This window comes from Piliocolobus tephrosceles, chromosome 17 (genome assembly GCF_002776525.5).
Source record: "Piliocolobus tephrosceles isolate RC106 chromosome 17, ASM277652v3, whole genome shotgun sequence".
In the NCBI taxonomy this organism is placed as follows: Eukaryota; Metazoa; Chordata; class Mammalia; order Primates; family Cercopithecidae; genus Piliocolobus; species Piliocolobus tephrosceles.
This window is the reverse complement of record NC_045450.1, coordinates 2,815,753-2,838,053: the sequence shown is the minus strand read 5'-3', so window position 1 is coordinate 2,838,053 and position 22,301 is coordinate 2,815,753. Positions and strand designations below refer to the sequence as shown.

Sequence of the window (22,301 nt, the reverse complement as noted above, 5' to 3'; positions counted from 1 at the left end):
TGGGTATCCCCTACAAACCAGCAATCCCCTTCCTAGGAATATACCCAAGATAAATCTTTATCTGCATGACAAGGGAGTTATGCAAAAATATTCATAGTCTGCAATAGCAAAACTAGAATCTAAATGTCTATGTATAAAGGAAGGATCGTTTGAGGATTATTCAAGCAGCAATGAAAACAAACAATACGCAACAACCTGGGTAAACAGAAACATAATACTGAACCAAAAAAATCTAATTTTAAAGACGCTCTACACTATGAAACCATTTTCATAAAGCTCAAAACTAAGCAAAAAGAAACACTGTTCAAGGACTCATAAAAATGTAATTAAAATATTTTTTAAAAGCAAAATGAGATAACACATATTATTTAGAATAGTGATAGGACGGTGGACACAAGATTAAGCATTACTGGCTGTATTCTAGCTCTCAGCTTGAGTGGCAGGATAACAAGCAACTACTTTACTTTGCTTCATAAACTTACATATGTTACATTTCTTGTTAGTTCAATATTGGGTTCTTCACAGTAGTTATAAATCAACATCAAATAAAACTTACATCCAATTCAAAAAACAGGTCTCTTTCTTTACTTGCAATCTCATAATCTGCTCGGAGGGCCAAGTCGTGGATTTTGGTACATTCTCCTAAATCCATGCGCTGTGGGAAAAAAAACAAAAACTTTAGACCTGAGTGCCCACCTACTGTAGAAAGCACATAACAGGACTTGGTATTTCAACTGTCACCAAAATAAATGATCAGTTTTTGGAACACTGAAACTGTAATAAGAAAATTAAGAAAGGAGATATGGCAGAGAAGCCTCATTTCACTTTTACCATCATGACTACATGATACTCGAAACTGATGCATTTAATAGTGTAAAGTTTCTATTTTAGACTCAGAGGCAACTGGACTGCAATCATGACAATTAAATTAATTGGCTTTTGTCGGGTTTTTTTGTTTGTTTGTTTTCCGAAGGAGTCTCACTCTGTCACCCAGGTTGGAGTGCAGTAGCACAATCTTGGCTCACTGTAACCTCCGCCTCCCGGGTTCAAGCAATTCTCCTGCCTCATTCTCCCCAGTAGCTGGGATTACAGGCACACAATAACACACCCAGTTAATTTTTTTTTTTTTTTTTGGTATTTTCAGTAGAGACAGGCTTTTGCCACGTTGGCCAGGCTGGTCTCGAACTCTTGACCTCAAGTGATACACCCACCTTGGCCTCCCAAAGCACTGGCATTACAGGTGTGAGCCACTGTGCCCGGCTCAGTTTTATTTATGCATCAGTCCAAGGATTCAGTAAATGGTAGCACGTGGGGTGGCAGGGATAGCAAAGGGCCAGGGCTGGGCGTGGTGGCTCATGCCTGTAATCCCAGCACTTTAGGAGGGTGAGGCAGGCGGATCACTTGAGGTCAGGAGTTCAAGGTCAGCCTGTCGAACATGATGAAACCCAGTCTCCACTAAAACTACAAAAATTAGCCAGGTGTGGTGGTGGGGCACCTGTAATCCCAGCTACTCGGAGAGCTGAGATACAAGAATCACTTAAACCCAGGAGGTGGGTTTGCAGTGAGCTGAGACTATGCCAGTGCACTCCAGCCTGGATGATAAAGTGAGACTGTCTCAAAAAAGGGGGAAAAAAAAAAGGAAAGGGCCAGAAAACAATCTCACTGCAACAAGTTTCTAGGCATCCTGTCTTGCAATCTTGACCACTCGAGATGCTCGATGCCTAAGATGCAGATACAGAGGAAGAGGAAAGAGCGGACAGAAGTTACGTTTTCGCTATTACATCACAACCTAACACCTGACTTTGTGTAGCTGATTGTATATCAAAGGGAATAAAGGAGAACAGGCTGGTTAATAGCCAAAAAAATGTTCTACACATTTTCTCAACCTGGGAAATGACCCTGGACATCTAAGTAAGGACAGACAATTGTCCCACTCAGCTCCTCTATTTGACAAACAAAACGTTCGATTACTAAAACAAAATGTTTATGTTGTCAGTAAGAACAGCATGATATGCTATCATGTGTACCATATGCAATACGATTAGATAACAGTGTATGATTTTAATCTAAATCCTAAGTATGGGACTCTATGCAGACACCTTCTGCCTCTGGCCATCTACACAGCAACAGGGAGGTTTGTGTGCTAAGGATCATGGTGTCAGGTTAAAGTGCATGTTAACAAAACCCAACATCCCAACTAGGAGACACCCCCAGTAGGACAAAAGAACATGTCTACGTAACCAGGAAAAAAAAAAAAGGGGACGTTAGTAACAGTTGCAGTGGCACATGTCTGTAATCCCAACACCTTTGGGAGGGCCAGATGGGAGGATCACTTGAGCCCAGGAGTTCAAGACCAGCCTGGGCAACACAGCGAGACCTTGTCTCTATGAGAAAATTAACAATCAGCTGGGTGTGCTGGTATGTGCCCATAGTCCCAGCTACTTGGGAGACTGAGGTGAGGGAATTGCTTGAGCCTGGAAGGTTAAGGCTTCAGTGAGCTGTGACTGAGTCACTGCACTCCAGTCTGAGCAACAGAGATCCCTATCTTTTTAAATTGTTTTTATTTTTGAGATGGAGTTTCACTCCTGTTGTCCAGACTGGAGTGTAATCTTGGCTCACCGCAACCTCTGCGTCCCAGGTTCAAGTGATTCTCCTGCGTCAGCCTCCCAAGTGCTGGGATTACAGACATGTGCCACCACGCCTGGCTAATTCTGTATTTTTAATAGAGACAGGGTTTCTCCATGTTGGTCAGGCTGGTATCGAAATCCTGACCTCAGGTGATCCACCCACCTCAGCCTTCCAACGTACTGGGATTACAGGCGTGCGCTACCACACCCAGCCAAGATCCCACGTTTTTTAAAAAAAAAAAAAAGAAAGGAAGGCTTTAAACCTTTAATGCATCTTGAGGAAAAAAAAAATAGAGAGGCTTGTATGTCTGACTCTTGGGATACAGTCTCATAGAAAGCATGTAGCACACTAGGCCGGGCACAGTGGCTCACGCCTGTAATCCCAGCACTTTGGGAGGCTGAGGCAGGCGGATCATGAGGTCAGGAGATCAAGACCATCCTGGCTAACACAGTGAAACCCTGTCTCTACTACAAATACAAAAAAAAATTAGCCAGGCGCCTATAGTCCCAGCTACTCAGAAGGCTGAGGCAGGAGAATGGCGTGAACCCGGGAGGCGGAGCTTGCACTGAGTCAAAATCATGCCACTGCACTCCAGCCTGGGCGACAGAGCGAGACTCCGTCTCAAGAAAATAAAATATAAAATAAAATAAAATAAAATAAATTTAAAAAGAAACTATGTGGCATGCTCGTTAACAAAACGTCCTTCAGTATCACCAATAGCAAAGCCAACATGGAGGCGGCAGACAACGGGTCTGCCTTGTATGGAGATCTTTATTTTGACAAAAGATTGACTTTTCTCCTTTATCATTATTCTGAAGTCAGATGGAACTCACGTTATGGTCGGTTACACAGAAGACCTAGCGATAGGACAATAGTGGTTCTGGAAACCAAATTTGCAATTAAAATCACTGTCACTGAAAATCTGACAAATTTTACTTCATTCACTCTTTTTCTTTTTTTTTTTTTTTTTTTGAGACAGAGTCTCGCTCTGTCGCCCAGGCTGGAGTGCAGTGGCCGGATCTCAGCTCACTGCAAGCTCCGCCTCCCGGGTTTACGCCATTCTCCTGCCTCAGCCTCCCGAGTAGCTGGGACTACAGGCGCCAGCCACCTCGCCCGGCTAGCTTTTTTGTATTTTTTTTAGTAGAGACGGGGTTTCACCGTGTTAGCCAGGATGGTCTCGATCTCCTGACCTCGTGATCCGCCCGTCTCAGCCTCCCAAAGTGCTGGGATTACAGGCTTGAGCCACCGCGCCCGGCCTGTTTTTTCTTTTTTTTTAAGCAGAGTCTCACTCTGTCGCCCAGGCTGGAGTGCAGTGGCACGATCTCAGCTCACTGCAACCTCCACCTCCCAGATTCAAGTGACTTTCCCGCCTCAGCCTCCCGAATAGCTGGGACTACAGGGGCGCGCCACGACGCCCAGCTAATTTTTTTGTATTTTTAGTAGAGATGGGTTTTCACCATGTTGGCCAGGCTGGTCTCAAACTCCTGACCTCAAGTGATCCGCCCGCCTAGTCCTCCTGAAGTGCTGGGATTACAGGTATGAGCCACCGCAACTGGCCTCATTCACTCTTCTAAGCCCTGGGTGTTGTCCTTTAAAATATATAGTTTCGGGTTGGGCGCGGTGGCTCAAGCCTGTAATCCCAGCACTTTGGGAGGCCGAGGCGGGCAGATCACGAGGTCAGGAGATCCAGACCATTCTGGCTAACACGGTGAAACCCCGTCTCTACTAAAAATACAAAAAATTAGCCGGGCGTGGTGGTGCGCGCCTGTAGTCCCAGTTACGGAGGCTGAGGTGGGAGAATGGCGTGAACCTGGGAGGCGGAGCTTGCAGTGAGCCGAGATCGCGCCACTGCACTACAGACTGGGCGACACAGCGAGACTCCATCTCAAAAAAAAAAGCTATATATATATATATAATTTCGGTGGATCACGAGGTCAGGAGATCGAGACCATCCTGGCTAACAAGGTGAAACCCCGTCTCTACTAAAAAAAAAAAAAAAAAAAAATTAGCTGGGCGCAGTGGCGGTCACCTGTAGTCCCAGTTACTCGGGAGGCTGAGGCAGGAGAACGGTGTAAACCCGGGAGGCGGAGCTTGCAGTGAGCTGAGATCCGGCCACTGCACTCCAGCCCGGGTGACAGAGCGAGACCCCATCTCAAAAAAAAAAAGAAAAAAGAAAAAAAAAAAACCTCACATGAAGCAAAATTCAGCACTTACTTTTCAATGTGAGAGCTCCCAAAACAGTCCTTGCTAAAGCACACTGAGGACAGGCTTGGGTTCTATGGTTACCCTCTTTGGATGTACCTTTTTCAGCTTTGCCAAGGAGGCAGGCAAAAATACTACTGGCCATTCCCCTGGATGCCTAACATCAAGCAGAGCTGAATATCACACTCATTAAGTCCTTCCACAACATTCCAAATAGCTGCTAAATCCAGTGTGTCAGGCCTTTTTTACTCAACAACCTGTGTTCTCTTCCGTACCTTCTACTGGTCTAACACTGCTGACCAGGAAGGGCACCAAAGGTTCCAGAACCTTCAGAAAACACAGTTCTCGCCAGGCGCGACGTCTCATGCCTGTAATCCCAGCACTTTAAGAGGCTGAGGCGGGTAAATCACAAGGTTAGGAGTTCGAGACCAGCCTGGCCAATATGGCGAAACCCCATCTCGACTAAAAATACAAAAATTAGCCGGGTGTGGTGTTGCACACCTGTAGACCCAGCGGGAGGCTGAGACAGAAGAATCACTTAAACATGGGAGGCAGAGGTTGCAGTGAGCCAAGACCAAGCCACTGCACTTCAACCTGGGTAACACAGCAAGACAGTGTCTCCAAAAAAAAACAAAAAAGTCAGGCATGGTGGCTGACACCTGTAATCCCAGTACTTTGGGCAGCCAAGCAGGTGGATCACAAGGTCAAGAAATCGAGATCATCCTGGTCAACATGGTGAAACCCTGCCTCTACTAAAAATACAAAAATTAGCCGGGTGTGGTGGCACGTGCCTGTAACCTCAGCTACTCAGGAGGCTGAGGCAGGAGAATCGCTTGAACCCGGGAGGCGGAGGTTACAGTGAGTCAGGATTACTCCACTGCACTCCAGCCTGGCAACAGAGTGAGACTCCGTCTCAACAAAAAACAAAAAACAAAAAACCCAGCAATGATCAATCTCTACAACAAATCCTATCTAAATTTCCAATCCTTATTCCAACTGACCGTCAGCAGCCTCTGACATTTGTTCATTCACACCTTTGCAAGGCACTGTCTTCACACGCACACGGGTTTCCTGGGTTTCCTTCTCCCTCTCAGGATGCTTCTCCAACCCCCGTTGTGAGCTGCCCCTGCCCAATTCCAAACACTGGAGTGACGGCCCTCAATCCATGGCTTCCTGGTTCTCACAGGCCTCCATAACCTCTGCCTCCCTCTCGCTGCTAATTCACGCCAGTCCAGAAACACCGGGGGCGTTCCTTCTGTTCCTCTGCACGCTCCACCCAGAGCACCACATCCCCAAACTTGACACGTGCTCCTTCTCACCATTCAGGTCTCTGCTCACACGTCCCTGAGAGGCCTTTCCTCCTCACCCCATCCACAACAGCTCATTATCTACTCATTTACTTATTCATCATGCATCCTCTCCCCCCACTAGATGAGAGTAAAGACTTTATTGGCACACCATCTCCAGTGCCTGCACAAAGTAGGTGTCCAATAAATATCTAGTGAATTCATCTATAACTAACAATAAACATTTGTGTGAAATACCCTCATTCTGGCCGGGTGCAGTGGCTCACACCTATAATCCCAGCACTTTGGGAGACGAAGGTGGGCAGATCACAAGGTCAGGAGTTCCAGACTAGCCTGGCCGACATGGTGAAATCCCGTATGTACTGAAAATACAAAAATTAGCCGGGTGTGGTGGTGCATGCCTGTAATCCCAGCTACTCGGGAGGCTGAGGCAAGAGAATGGCTTGAACCCGGGAGGCAGAGGTTGCAGTGAGCCACGATCACGCCACTGCACTCCAGGCTGGGCAACAAGAGCAAACTTAAGAAAAAAAAAAAAGAAGAAGAAGAAGAAATCCTCTCACTGAGATTATTTTTCTCACCAGTATTCCACAGCTACGCTACACACACAGGGTCTGGCCGAGGAAAACATAGTTGAAATCTTCCTGAGAGTACACAGCTATCTGCTCTGACTTCTTTCACTATGGGTTTATCAAGAATTCCAAGTTGTGCATCCTATGAAAACACCCTACAGTGAAACTGCCTTTGACGAGTGGAATTCATTAGTCTGTACTGACCTCGGTACCCACAGTAATCTGCAGCAAACAGTAACATTTTCCCATCCCAGGCCAAACAGCAGACAACACCCCAAAGAACAGAGGCACAAGGTTTGGCATTCATTTTGCATTTGCCGTCAGAAAAGTCAGATTGAGAAGATTTAACACATCTGAGGGGTTTTCCAGAAGGTGCTCCTCCCTAATAAAAGCAATGATTCATCATGAAGAAAACATCCTCTAACATATGTACATTTCATCCTTAAAATGAGAGGACAGTTTTTATCCCCTGTGAGGTAGCTGTGAAACCTTAAAATGGGGGTGGTCTCTACAGGACTCCTTTTCTCTCAGCGGCTGAATCACCACAGATAATCCTCCACTATTCAGTCTTTTCAAATTCTTACTTCGAATAAATGCACATTACACAAAGCTAGCATTTATCCATTTTGTTCATCTGAAGTGACCTTACAATTGCAGGGGTCTATATTCATCAAACAGCATGCTGATTTCTTGAAAGGGTGGCACAACACAAAACTACAAAATCAATGTATCCTCAACCGATTTTTTTAAAAACCAAATAATTTGGGGAGGAAAATGTACCTTGCTAGATCAAAAGTCTTCCACACATTCAACTTGAGGTCAAACAAACAAACCCACGCAGAATCTTCAAAGAACTTCAGGCTAACCTAAAGCATATTTTTTGCTACAGCCAAATTAGAATACTTGCCCTATTTAGTTGTGAATATCTCAGTACAAATGACTTCACAAAAAAATCTGGTAACCATACAGACAGAATTTTACAACAGTGAAATGTGTCCCATAACATAAAATCCTACCAAATGAATAGAATCTATCATTTTAAGGGCATCAGGGATTTCTGCCTGTTAAAAAGTGGAGGACTGAGCAAGGAGCAATGGCTCATGCCTGTAGTCCCAGAAGCTCAAGAGGCTGAGGCGGGAGGATCGCTGGAGCCCAGGAGTTCGAGGCTGCAGTGAGCTGTGACTACACCATTGCACTTCAGCCTGGGCAACACAGAGTAAGACTCCATCGCACACATGCATGCATACATACATACAAGCGGAGGATTACCTGCTGTCATTCAGCCACTTAGAGAAAAAGAGACTCAAGTTAAAACAAAATTCAACATAGAAAAACCATCACTGCCTACCCAGCACTCATGTCAGAGTGTTCCATGAGGTCCCCCAAAATGCACCTACCGTCCCAGCGAGGATGTCATGTGGGCAGCAGTCCAGAAGGTGACTCTTGCAGACACGGTCATCTGTAAACTTGACCCTCTGTCTGGTTTCGTCTCCTGAAATTCATTTGTGGTTTTAAATAAGACAATATTATCACGTTTAACCACAAGAAAACACTAGCGTAATGATTCACCTGGATCATTTGCAGACTATCATTTGTGTTCTCCCCATCAAATACAATGAAAAGCTGATCTAAAGATATTTACACTGGAGTGGAATACACATTTTTTTGAGGCCAGTTATATCATGAAGAATCACACTTAATGAGATCTGACTCCATCACTGTACCAAAGAAGTCAAGGAGTCAGACGTAAGCAGCTGAGCACCAAAAGGCCATTGGCTCCACATATACATGTGGCAATGAGATTCCAAAACCCAAGCTAATCAGAGGTCCATGAACCACCAAGGGCGACTTATAGAGCTGGTAATTTCCACCAACAAAAGCTACTTATTAATCTTTTTGTTATGAACAAATGCAGAGGCAGTATTTTGCCCAAAATTGAATGAAGAAGAAAGCTTTCAATCAAATGCTATCGAAGACTGTTAAATAATCTAGATCTATTCTTCCTATATCCCTTTCGTCCCCACCCTTAAAAAAGAGAGTTGCTACCTGGGAGTCACTTTTAACAAGACAATACCAAAAAAAGCAAAAAGGAACTAGGTTAGTCAATACACACTGTGAGCTCCAACACATACTGCACCCATCTGCATTCTTCAAGACCTCAGCTGCAGAATTTTATGCCCGCTGTTGAAAAGTGTTAAAGGAAAAGTTTTCTTGCCCACACCTGCAGTAAGGAAGTCGGGGGAATGATACATCAAAGTAAAGGCAAAGTGGTATGTGACAAATTCTAAAGCTAGTCTGTGTATACAACACAGAGCTGTGCAACGCTAGAGGAGGAATATATTTTAGGATTTGCAAGCATCCAGGATTAATGTAGTGTCTTTTTATTGAAAATGTTTTCTTTCTAAACTACACTTTTAAAGTTACTTGTGAAAAAAAGCAAACACTTTTTTGTTATAACAGCTTAGAAATTGGTTGTGACTCACGGCTCGATGAACATGAGGCTTTCTGCAACTCCCTTGCAGATTGATGTAGGCAGGCAAAGATACACTGAACCTTTATAAATAAAATAGAGGGGCCACAATTGTTCAGTTTGTATGAAATAAAAATATGGGAAGCAATTCAAAAGCAACTCAATATACAAAGAAAGCTAAAAAGCACTTATTCACCTATGAAATCAAGTGCAAATCATCTGCACAGCCCTGAAAGTGTGCCGGTGTGAACTTACAACTTCATTACTTCAGCAGAAAAGAAAACACAAACCACAGCAGGTATATAGTTTTGCGAAGATGCAACCGCTTTCTCCTGTGACAACCACCGGGATCTTGAGCTCCTCCCTACACAGTACAACCTACCTAACCACTGCCAAGCGCTGGCTACACAGAGGCTCTCCTGTGTGCTGGGGGGAAGGGGGGAGCTGGAAAAGTACTCGGCAGAAACCCACGTTAGAAAGGCTCGGTTTGAGGCTCCCCTTGCAATGGTACAGAACCAGAACGGGCCAGGGTTTCGAGGCCCATCCGGCTCCCTCGGGTGGAGCTTCTTCCCAAGGAGCCTCGGAGGAGTTCTGCCACCCGGCTGCCAGCGACCTGGAGCCCACGCTGATTCCAGCCCCTCGCAGACTCCACAGTTCGCGGAGGGGCACGGAGCCGCGGCGCCCGCCGGGGAGGAAGTAGCGGGACGGTAAACGGGAAGGAGGCTGAAGCCCCATCCATGGCGCAGACTCCGAAAGAGGAGACGGACCTGGACCCACGGCCGCCTCAGAGACGAACCGGCTTAGACAAAGGCCCGGCGCCTGCGGTCGGAGCGCGCGGCGGAGGAGGAGCGGAGCCCCGCGCAAGCGCAGGCGCAGACGATCGCGGCCCCCGCCTCAGGCCGCCCGGCGGCCTCGCCTCACTCCCACCCCAGACCCTCGCCTGCTTGGCCGCTCTGACTCACCGTCCCGAGCCGTGCCCATGAGCTGGTCCAGCAGGGCCCGCATCTGCGCCTGGGCGGACATGGTAGCCGGCGGAGGCGGAGGGGAAGGCGGCGACGGCTTCTCTCAGGCAGCCAGCGGCAGCGGCGTCGACAAATGATGGTCGCGTCGGCCTCGAGCCCACTCGGCTCTTTCCCGCCGCGGGGGACGCCGGGAGGAAGTACGAAGGCGCCGGCGCACGGCCTGCTGGGAAGTGTAGTTTCTGAGGTGGGTGCTTGGGGGAGACTGAGGTTCTGAGTGGTCTACGCAAGTTGCCCAAGGACGGAACCAAAATCCCAACCTTGATTTTACTCTAGACCCCCAGGACCTCAAACGAGTCTCTACGGAGGGTAAACTACAATAAAATCAAATACAGTCTATCAAAAACAAGATAAATCCGTGCTTTTTCTAAGCTAGCCATGAAACCCTGAGCATATTATTTAGCTCCCCAACGCTCGTTTTTTTTAAATCTGTGAAATGAGGATTCTAAAGGTGCCCCTCATACGATTTTTGTGAAAGTTAAATAAAGCATGGAATTTTACTTATTTTTATTTATTTATTTATTTTTGAGTGAGGGTCTTGCTCTGTTGCCCAGGCTGGAGTGCAGTGGCGCGATTACCGCTCACTGCAGCCTCGACCTCCCAGGCTCCTTATCCTCCCTCCTCAGCCCGGCAAAGTATTGAGATTACAGGTGTGAACCACCATGTTTGGCCATCAGTCATGGCATTAATATTAGGTTCTATGATTACAACCTCGTGGTCGTCCTTCTGCAAGCTCATGGTCTACCGTCCCAGGGGCTAAAAACAGGTATGTGTCAGCAATTACTTTATGTGATGATAGAATTATAGCATGCACTTATGTGTACATAGTCTGGCATAAACTTCTATTAAAACTTTTCTTATTTTTTATTTTTTTATTTTATTTTATTTATTTATTTTTGAGATGGAGTTTCGCTCTTGTTACCCAGGCTGGAGTGCAATGGCGTGATCTCGGCTCCGCCTCCCGGGTTCAAGCAATTCTGCTGCCTCTGCCTCCCTTGTAGCTGGGATTACAGGTATGTGCCACCACGCCCAGCTAATTTTGTATTTTCAGTAGAGACGGGGTTTCTCCATATTGGTCAGGCTGGTCTCGAACTCCTAACCTCAGGTGATGCACCCATCCCAGCCTCCCAAAGTGCTGGGATTACAGGCATGAGCCACTGCGCCCGGCCTTTATTTTTTATTTATTTATTTTTGGGACCGAGTCTCGCTCTGTCGCCCAGGGTAAAGTGCAGTGGAGCGATCTGGGCTAACTACAACCTCTGCCTCCTGGGTTCAAGCGATTCTCCTGCCTCAGTCTCCCCAGTAGCTGGGATTACAGACACCCGCCTTCATGCCCACCTAATTTTTTTTTTTTGTACTTTTGTAGAAACCGGGTTTTGCCGTGTTGGCCAGGCTGGTCTTAAACTCCTGACCTCAAGTGATCCACCCACCTCGGCCTCCCAAAGTCCTGGGATTACAGCTGTGAACCACAACACCAGGCCCCCACTCTCTATTTAAAATAAATAAATAAATATAGGCCGGGTGTGGTGGCATGTGCCTGTAGTCCCAGCCACTCAGGAAGCTGAGGTTGGAGGACAGACTGAGCCAGGGTGGTTAAGGCTGCAGTGAGCTGTGATCACACCACTACACTGAAGCCTGGGTAAAAGAACGAGACCCTGTCTGGGCTAGGCACGGGGGCTCACACCTGTAATCCCAGCAATTTGGGAGGCCAGAAAAAAAAAAAAAAAAAACAAGACCCTGTCTCAAAAATTGACTTAAAACTTAAAAAACAGGCCAGGCAGGGGACAGTGGCTCATGCCTGTAATCCCAGCACTCTGGGAGGTCGAGGCGGGCGGATCACCTGAGGTCAGGAGTTTGAGGCCAGCCTGACCAACATGGAGAAACCCTATCTCTACTAAAAATACAAAATTAGCCAGGCATGGTGCCGCATGCCTGTAATCCCAGCTACTCCGGAGGCTGAGGCAGGAGAATTGCTTGAACCTGGGAAGCAGAGGTTGCGGTGAGTCAAGATTGCATCATTGTACTCCAGCCTGGGCAACAAAAGCAAAACTCCATCTCAAAAAAAAAAAAAAAAAAAGGCCGAGCACAGTGGCTCACGCCTGTAATCCCAGCACTTTGGGAGGCCAAGGCAGATGGATCACGAGGTCAGGAGTTCAAGACCAGCCTGGCCAACATGGTGAGACCGTCTCTACCAAAAAATAGAAAAAAACTAGCCGAGCGTGGTGGCATATGCCTGTAGTCCCAGCTACTCGGGAGGCTGAGGCAGGAGAATCGCTTGAACCCAGGAAGCAGAGGTTGCAGTGAGCTGAGATGTGTCACTGCACTCCAGCCTGAGCAATAGAGGGAGACTCCATCTCAAAAAGAAGAAGAAGAAGAAAAAAAAACAGGCCGGGAGTGGTCTATTTTGACACTGCACCTCAGAAAAATTAATTTAAAAATAAAATTTAAGGCCGGGCGCGGTGGCTCAAGCCTGTAATCCCAGCACTTTGGGAGGCCAAGACGGGCGGATCACGAGGTCAGGAGATCCAGACCATCCTGGCTAACACGGTGAAACCCTGTCTCTACTAAAAATACAAAAACTAGCTGGGCGAGATGCCGGACACCTGTAGTCTCAGCTACTCGGGAGGCTGAGGCAGGAGAATGGCGTAAACCCGGGAGGCGGAGCTTGCAGTGAGCCGAGATCCGGCCACTGCACTCCAGCCCGGGCGACAGAGCAAGACTCCGCCTCAAAAAAAAAATTAATAAAATAAAATTTAAATTTACAAAAAATCATTTCACAAATGATAATTTAATGATTGCTGGCCTGGAAGGGGGAAAAAAAGACTTACTCTAAGAATACAACAAAGACTGTTGGTGGTCTAGAAGCATCAAAAGTCCAGACACAGTAAGACAAGTTTTGTTTTCATTTGTTTTGAGACGGAGTCTCGCTCTGTCGCCCAGGCTGGAGTGCAGTGGTGCGATCTCGGCTCACTGCAAGTTCCACCTCCCACGTTCACGCCATTCTCCTGCCTCAGCCTCCCGAGTAGCTGGGACTACAGATGCCTGCCACCACGCCCGGCTAATTTTCTTGTATTTATAGTAGAGACGGGGTTTCACCATGTTAGCCAGGATGTTCTCGATCTTCTGACCTCGTGATCCGCCCACCTGGGCCTCCCAAAGTGCTGTGATAATAGGCATGAGCCACTGTGCCCGGCCGACAAGTGTTAAATAACGTTCTAAGGCATGATTTTGCTTCCAATTGGCCATTTGAACAAAGCAATTACATTATCTGCATTACGCACCTACCAAACTGCCACAGCACTTTGAGCACTGCCAGGCACAGTGGCTCATGGTTGGAATCCCAGCACTTTGAGAGGCCAAAGCAGGAGATGACTTGAGTCCAGGAGTTCAAGACCAGCCTAGGTAATATGGCAAAACCCCATCTCTACAAAAAAGTAAAAAAAATTAGCTGGGCATGGTGGCTTACACCTGTACTCCTAGCTACCCCAGAGGCTGAGGTGAAAGGATCACCTGTGCCTGGGAAGCAGAAGTTGTAGTAAGCCGTGATCCTGCCACTGCACTTGAGTCTGAGGGACAGAGGAAGACCCCATTTTTTTTTTTTTTTTTTTTGAGACGGAGTTTTACTCTAGTTGCCCAGGCTGGAGTGCAATGGCAAGATCTCAGTTCACCGCAACCTCTGCCTCCCTGGTTGAAGCAACTCTCCTGCCTCAGCCTCCCGAGTAGCTAGGATTACAGGCGTGCGACACCACATCCGGCTAATTTTGTATTTATAGTAGAGACTGGGTTTCTACATGTTGGTCAGGCTGGTGTTGAACTCCCGACCTCAGGTGATCCACCCTCCCCCCCCCCCCAGTCTCCCCAAGTGCTGAGATTTCAGGCATGAGCCCCCGTGCCTCGCCCCTCTTTTTTTTTTTTTTTTTTTTTTGAGACAGGGTCTGGCTCTTCTCAGCTCACTGCAACCTCTGTCTCTCCCAGGTTCACGCCATTCTCCTGCCTCAGCCTCCCAAGTAGCTGGGACTACAGGCGCCCACCACCACACCTGGCTTATATTTTTATTTTTAGTAGAGATGGGGTTTCACCGTGTTAGCCAGGATGGTCTCTATCTCCTGACCTTGTGATCTGCCCGCCTCGGCCTGCCAAAGTGCTGGGATTACAGGGTTGAGCCACCCTGCCCGGCCTTTTTTTTTTTGGAGATGGAGTCTCACTCTGTCGCCCAGGCTGGAGTGCAGTGGCGCGATCTCGGCTCATTGCAACCTCCAAGTCCTGGGTTCAAGCGATTCTCCTGCCTCAGCCTCCCGAGTAGCTGGGACTACAAGCATGCACCACCATGCCTGGCTATTTTTTGTATTTTTAGTGGAGACGGGATTTCGCCATGCTGGCCAGGCTGGTCTCGAGCTCTTGATCTCGTGATCCACCTGCCTCGGCCCCCCGAAGTGCTGGGACTACAGGCATGAGCCACTGTGCCCAGCCAAAAAATTTTTTTAAAAATACATAAAGATGGCAGTCTCACTATGTAGCCCAGGCTGGTCTCAAATTTCTGAGGTCAAGCAATCCTCCTTCTGCCTTGGCTTCCCAAAGCGCTGGGATTACAGGTATGAGTCACCATGCCTGGCCTAGAGTAATTTCTTTTTTTTTTTTTTTTTTCTCTTGAGACAGACTTTTGCTCTGTCGCCCAGGCTGGAGTGTAGTGGCATGATCTCAGCTCACCGCAACCTCCGCCTCCCAGGTTCAAGCAATTCTCCTGCCTCAGCCTCCCAAGTAGCTGGGATTACAGGTGCAGGCAACCATGCCCAGCTAATTTTTGTCTTTTTAGTAGGGAACAGTTTTTGCCATGTTGGCCAGGCTGACCTCAAACTCCTGACCTCAAGTGATTCGCCTGCCTCAGCCTCCCAAACTGCTGGGATTACATGCAAGAGCCACTGCACCCGGCCCCAGAGTAATTTTGTTAGAGTCTCTCTCTCCCACAGTGTTTGACTGCTGCTGTCTCTGCTCATTCGTTGGCTTTGTGGGGTTTTTTAATTCTTGTTTTTATTTTCGAGTATGTCTTCCAAGGGGTCATTCCTAATTCAGCCTAGTCTACTGGTCAACCAATGGTTGTTTACTTAGATTTTGGGGTCAAACCCCATAAAACAGTAATGTTTACAGCCTTGAATAAGGATATATGTATGGAATAAGAAATGCATTAAAATTTTAAGCTGTTTACAAGTCAGCCCCAACTTTTTCTTTCCACTGGACCTTCTCTTGGGTGAACTTTTCCAGATGCAACTCTTGTTCATGCAGAGACCTATGAATTAACAAGACACGTTTATTACCTTTCCTCCACACACTGAACATAAAATGGGATAGATAATTTACATACCCTCATCCAAAAATAGGGAAGATGGCCGAGCGCGATGGCTCACGCCTGTAATTCCAGCACTTTGGGAGGCCCAGGCGGGCGGATCACTTGAGTTCAGGTGAGATCAGACTGGGCAACACAGTGAGACCCCGTCTCTAAAAAACAGGAAAAATTCAGCCGGGCGTGGTGGCACCTGCCTGTAGTTCCAGCTACTCCGGAGGTGGAGGCGGAAGGCTTGCTTGAGCCGGAGTTCTTAGATACCCTGATCTGTGTGGGGAATCTAATCATCATGCCCCATATTGATAAACGTGGGGTGTCAGTACAACCACGTGACACTCCCAATTTGGCACAATATTTCAAGGTCGAAAATTCGCATCCCCACTGCCAGCAATTCTCCTCGTGGTCAAAGAGGAGAAACGCTGGGAGCACCGGGGGGCGGGGCCGAGGACGGCGATCGGCAATCGCGTGTCGACCTCGAGAAAGAAGGCGGGAAGAGGACACGGTGGGGAGAGGACGGAGAGGGGAGCGAGTACGCAACAAGGACGCAGGGAAGGAGGGGAAAGAGGACGGAGAGGAGCAAGGACGGAAGGGGGGAAGGGAACGAAGAGGGACGAGGACTTCAGCATCCATTGCGACAGCGACAAACAGGACACTGCCAGGTTCCCGAAGGACGCCGCGCCCACGATCCACGTTGCTGAGCGACCGAAGCAGGCCGGCGGGATGGGGTCAGAGCCCGAGCATTTCCGGCCCTGCCCGCCCATTTAGTCGGAAGTGACGCCAGGGGGCGGGGCCCGCGGCGCGGGCGGGTGAGAGGGCGCGGCGGCAGGTGAGTGAGCGCGGCCTCGTCCTCGCGCGTGCACGCCGCAGGGGCGCTGCAGGCCGCCCCTTCGCTCTGGGACGCGGTCCCCCTGCCTCGGAGACCCCAGCCCCCAGGTTCCCCAGTCCCTCGGCCCCTGGAGGACCCCGCCCGTGCTGCCGCCCAACTCCTCCGCCTTCCCGAGTCGGGTGCGGGCTGGGAGGCTGCGGCGGGGCCCCAAGGCCTTCGGTGGGTCGGCCGCAGCGCCTCTGGAGGCTGATTCTCGGGTTTTCCCCGTTGCCGCAGCCCGGGCTTCAGTGGCGTTCAGAACAAACCCCATTGTTCCTCAAAGTGGGGTTTTACCTCCCGGTAGGGAGGTCCCCGCCGTGGCGCAGAATAGGTGAGCCGGCCGTGGCCAGTTTCGCTCTTGGTGCCGCCCTGGTTGCCTGAAGGTGTTTTTTTTATGGTGGAAGAATGTGGATGAGAAGCCTCACGGGGATCAGAGAGGCGTGTCCTCTCAGGACGCTGACTGCAAGCTCGTGCGGCCGGCACCCCGGGAAAGCGCCCCGAGCGCAGCCGAGGTTGCTCGTTTGTGGGAGGGACTCAGGCCAAACACTGTGATTAGCGTTCCTGGCTCTCCCTTAGGTTCGTTGGCTGAGAGTTGTCAAGGAGAGAGATTGCCCATGGACAGACTGATAGGTTATCAGGGTAGGCAATTTCGTTTACTCCCGGGTTCTAAACCTTGGGATTCCAGCTGAGGAGGCTGTGACGCGCTCCCTTCCATGTACTGGCTGCCGATGTCTGTCCAGCGCCAGCATCAGGTGACACTACTTATTTCATTGCAATTTCAATCTGCATTCAATTAGAGCAGAGTAACTCAACAAATACTCTCCGAGTGTCTGCTGGGAGCCAGGGATGGTTCTAGGGGCTGAGGATATAGTACTCAACAAAAGAACTTCCTGTCCTCAAGGAGCTTCTATTCTAATGGAGGGTACAGGTAGTACATTAGATAAATAAAAAAAATGGAGCTTGCTGGGCCGGGCGCGGTGGCTCACGCCTGTCATCCCAGCACTTTGGGAGGCTGAGGCAGGCGGATCATCAGAGGTCAGGAGTTCGAGACCAGCATGGCCATCATGGTGAAACCCGTCTCGACTAAACATAAAAAATTAACCAGGCGTGGTGGCAGGCACTGGTAATCCCAGCTACTCGGGAGGTTGAGGGAGGAGAATCGCTTGAACCCGGGAGGCGGAGGTTGTAGTGAGCTGAGATCACCCCATTGCACTCCAGCCTGGGTGACAAGAGCAAGACCACATCTCAAAAAAAAAAAAGCATGCTAAAGAGTAAGTGCAGAGCAGGGGAGGAGGAAATAGTGAGAATGACCCTGGCCTCAAGTGGACATGGATTTGGGCATTTTACCAGTTCTCTTAGTCTTTGCCGTACTGATTGGGATGCTTTTGGCATCAAGCATCGAAAACATATTAAAACTAGTTCACTCTATGGAAGCATTCCATTCGCTTTTGCTCTGGGAAGTCCAAGGAACCAGAAGTAAGATGGGGTCAAGGGCTTGAATAAGATCATCAGGATTTAGAAATGGTGGAGGATTCCGTCTTTTTTTTTTTTTCTATGTTTTTTTTTTCTTTTTTTCTTTTTCTCTTTTTCTTGAGACGGAGTTTCGCTCTTGTTGCCCAGGCTGGAGTGCAGTGGCAAGATCTCAGCTCACTGCAACCTCTGTCTCCCAGGTTCAAGCGATTCTACCCCCTCAGCCTCCCAAGTAGCTGGGATTACAGGCGCCCACCACCATGCCCAGCTAATTTTTTGTGTGTGTTTTAGTAGAGACGGGGTTTCACCATGTGGGCCAGGCTGGTTTCAAACTCCTGACCGCAGGTGATCTGCCCGCCTCGGCCTCCCAAAGTGTTGGGATTACAGGTGTGAGCCACAGCACCTGACCCTCTTTTTTTCCTTTTGCTTCACCCTCCTGAGTGTCTGGAACTACAGGCATGTGCCACCACACCCATATTTATTTTTCTTAAAAATTTGTTTTTGGCTGGACACGGTGGCTCATGCCTGTAATCCTAGCACTTTGGGAGGCTGGGGCTGGCAGATCACGAGGTCAAGAGATTGAGACCATCCTGTCCAACATGGTGAAACCCTGTCTCAACTAAAAATACAAAAATTAATTGGGCGTGGTGGCGCACGCCTGTAGTCCCAGCTACTTGGGAGGCTGAGGCAGGAGAATTGCTTGAACCCAGGAGGCGGAGGTTGCAGTGAGCCGAGATTGCGCCACTACACTCTGGTGACAGAGCGAGATTCTGTCTCAAAAATAAAATAAAATAAAATAAAATTTTTTGTAGGGATGGGGTCTCACTTTCTTTCCCAGTCTGGTCCTGAACTCCTGCGCCCAAGTGACCCTCCTTTGTTTGCCTCCTGAAGTGCTGGGATTATAAATGTGAGCCACCGCACCCAGCCTGTTTATTTGTGTATTTGTTTTTTAAATATCTAGATGGGGTCTCACTATGTTGCCCAGGCAGGTCTCAAAGTCCTGGCTTCAAGCAGTCCTCCTGCCTTGGCCTTGCCAAGTGTTAGGATTACAGGTATGAGCCACCATGCCCACCCCTTCACTTTCTTTTCAGGCTCCTGCTTCCATTCTGCTGACTTGTAATGGTTTTCTGCTGCTTGTAACAACACAAAGTTTAATGGATTAAAGTGACAAATATTTATTATCCAACAGTTTCTGTGGGTCAGGAATTGATCAGTGGCTTATCTGGGTGATTATGACTTTGGGTCTCATGGAGTTGCAACCAAGATGTTGGCTGGGGCTGCAGGCGTCTAAAAACTTGATGGAGGCTTTTCTGGTTTTTCTAGAGGTGGAAAATTTAAAGAGAACAAATAAAATAAAAACTGGACCAGGGCTGGAGGATCTCATTCCAAGGTGGCTCACTCACAAGGCTAGTGACTGGAAGCCTCAGTTCCCTCTTGGCTGGTGACAGGAGCCCTCAGTTCCTTGCCTCATGGAACTTTCCTTAGGACCCATGTCCTCACACAGTAATTATCTTCCCTTAGAGCAGGTGATCTCAGAGTGAAAGTGGAAGGTTTCCACCACAATACCTGTTAATGAAATTCTTTTTTTTTTTTGAGCTAGAGTCTCCCTCTGTCACCCAGGCTGGAGTGCAGTGACGTGATCTTGGTTCATCCCTCGTCCCCGGTTCAGCTATTCTCTTGCCTCAGCCTCCCGAGGAGCCGGGACTACAAGCATGCACTAGCACGCCCAGCTAATTTTTGTATTTTTAGTAAAGATGGGGTTTCACCATGTTGGCTGGGCTAGTCTCAAACTCCTGGCCTCAGCCAATCCTCCCGCCTCGGCCTCACAAAGTGCTAGGATTACAGACGTGAGCCATCGTGCTAGGCCTATTTCATTTATTTATTTATTTTGAGCTAGATTCCCACTCTGTTGCCCAACTGGAGTGCAGTGGTTCCATCTCAGCTCACTGCAACCCCTGCCTCCCAGGTTCAAGTGATTGTCCTGCCTCAGCCTCCCGATAGCTGAGATTACAGGTGTGCATCACCATGCCCGGCTAATTTTTGTGTTTTTGGTAGAGGCGAGTTTTCGCCATGTTGGCCAGGCTGATCTGGAACTCCTGACCTCAGGTGATCTGCCCACCTTGGCTTCCCAAAGTGCTGGAATTAGAAGCATGAGCCGGCCGGGCGCGGTGGCTCAAGCCTGTAATCCCAGCACTTTGGGAGGCCGAGACGGGCGGATCACGAGGTCAGGAGATCGAGACCATCCTGGCTAACACGGTGAAACCCCGTCTCTACTAAAAATAAAAAAAAACTAGCCGGGCGAGGTGGCGGGCGCCTGTAGTCCCAGCTACTCTGGAGGCTGAGGCAGGAGAATGGCATAAACCCGGGAGGCAGAGCTTGCAGTGAGCTGAGATCTGGCCACTGCACTCCAGTCCGGGCGACAGAGCGAGACTCCGCCTCAAAAAAAAAAAAAAAAAAAAAGAAGCATGAGCCACTACCCCTGCCCCTGCCCCCATCCAAACATTTTAAAGCTACTATGCAACTTACCAATCCTGTGGGACAAGAGTGCCTAGTCCTGTGATTTCAGCTGGGGTTGTGGCCCTAATCTCTGGGAATCTGATTAATTAGCAAGGGACAGGCCTATACATTAATAAATTACTCTTCTGGCCAGGCAAGGTGGCTCACGCCTGTAATCCCAGCCCTTTGGGAGGCCGAGGGGGGCGGATCACCAGGTCAGGAGATCGAGACCATCCTGGCTAACATGGTGAAACCCCATCTCTACTAAAAATAGGAAAAATTAGCCAGGTGTGGTGACGGGCGCCTGTAGTTCCAGCCACTTGGGAGGCTGAGGCAGGAGAGTAGCGTGAACCTGGGAGGCAGAGCTTGCAGTGAGCCAAGATCACGCCATTGCACTCCAGCCTGAGCAACAGAGTGAGACTCTGTCTCAAAAAAAAAAAAACGACTAGGGGCGGTTGTTCACACCTATAATCCCAGCACTTTGGGAGGCCTAAGCAAGCAAATCAGGAGTTAAGGAGATTGAGACCCAAGACCATCCTGGCTAACACAGTGAAACCCCGTCTCTACTAAAAATACAAAAGTTGCCAGGCGCAGTGGCTCAAGCCTGTAATCCCAGCACTTTGGGAGGCCGAAGCGGGCGGATCATGAGGTCAGGAGATCGAGACCATCCTGGCTAACCCGGTGAAACTCCGTCTCTACTAAGAAAAATACAAAAAACTAGCCGGGCGAGGTGGTGGCGCCTGTAGTCCCAGCTACTCGGGAGGCTGAGGCAGGAGAATGGCGTGAACTCAGGAGGCGGAGCTTGCAGTGAGCTGAGATCCGGCCACTGCACTCCAGCCTGGGTGACAGAGCGAGACTCCGTCTCAAAAAAAAAAAAAAAAAAAAATACAAAAGTTAGCCGGGTGTTGGCTGGGCACAGTTGCTCACGCCTGTAATCCCAGCACTTTGGGAGGCCGAGGCGGGTGCATCACCTGAGGTCAGGAGTTCAAGATCGGCCTGGGTGACACAGTGAAACCCCGTCTCTACTAAAAATACAAAATTAGCCGTATATGGTGGCACATGACTGTAATCCCAGCTACTCAGGAGGCTGAGGCAGGAGAATCGCTTGAACCTGGGAGGCGGAGGATGCAGTGAGCCAAGATAGCGCCATTGCACTCCAGACTGGGCAACAGGAGTAAATCTCCATCTCACCAAATAAATAAATAAATAAATAAATAAATAAATAAATAAATAAATAAGCTGGGTGTGGTAGCTGGCGCCTGTAGTCCCAGCTACTCGGCAGGCTGAGACAGAATGGCATGAACCCAGGAGGCGGAGCTTGCAGTGAGCTGAGATGGCACCACTGCACTCCAGCTTGGGCAACAGAGTGAGATTCTATCTCAAAAAAAAAAAAAACCCTGGCCGGGCGCTGTGGCTCATGCCTGTAATCTCAGCACTTTGGAAGGCTGAGGTGGGTGAATCATGAGGTCAGGAGATCGAGACCATCCTGGATAACACAGTGAAACCCCATCTCTACTGAAAATACAAAAAAAAAATGAAATGGGTGTCATGGCATGTGCCTGTAGTCCCAGCTACTCAGGAGGCTGAGGCAGGAGAATTGCTTGAACCCAGGAGGTGAAGGTTGTGGTGAGCCAAGTTCGTGCTACTACACTCCAGCCTGGGCAACAGAGCGAGACTACATCTCAAAAACAAAAACAAAAAAACCTGCAAACTTGGTGAATTTTTTTTTTTTTTTTAAGACGAAGCCTTGCTCTGTGGCCCGGGCTGGAGTGCAGTGGCCGAATCTCAGCTCACTGCAAGCTCCGCCTCCCAGGTTTACGCCATTCTCCTGCCTCAGCCTCCCGAGTAGCTGGGACTACAGGCGCCCGCCACCTCGCCCGGCTAGTTTTTTGTGTTTTTTAGTAGAGACGGGGTTTCACCATGTTAGCCAGGATGGT

The 22,301-nt window shown here is 48.8% G+C and overlaps 2 protein-coding genes across 5 annotated transcripts in view; one reads left to right on the top strand and one right to left on the bottom strand.

Annotated features, from left to right (window-relative positions):
- The window catches only part of LUC7L (LUC7 like), a 44,755-nt gene extending 34,414 nt beyond the window's left edge, over nucleotides 1-10,341 (bottom strand). For 2 of the 4 annotated variants that reach the window (XM_023189142.1, XM_023189143.1), the window contains exons 1-3: nucleotides 10,139-10,341; nucleotides 8,104-8,198; nucleotides 557-655 (exon numbers count right to left, since the gene is read on the bottom strand). In XM_023189142.1, coding sequence (XP_023044910.1) covers nucleotides 557-655; nucleotides 8,104-8,198; nucleotides 10,139-10,199 — 255 coding nt within the window. In that variant the 5' untranslated portion in view covers nucleotides 10,200-10,341. Of the gene's footprint in view, nucleotides 1-556; nucleotides 656-8,103; nucleotides 9,260-10,138 lie in introns of all 4 variants that reach the window. The other 2 variants (XM_023189145.2, XM_023189144.1) reach the window with 2 other exon arrangements.
- Nucleotides 10,342-16,038: 5,697 nt separating this feature from the next.
- Nucleotides 16,039-22,301, top strand: part of FAM234A (family with sequence similarity 234 member A) — a 36,111-nt gene continuing 29,848 nt past the window's right edge. The window contains exon 1 of the mRNA XM_023189201.1: nucleotides 16,039-16,359. The gene's annotated coding sequence lies outside the window, so the exon portion shown is untranslated. The remainder of the gene's footprint in view (nucleotides 16,360-22,301) is intronic.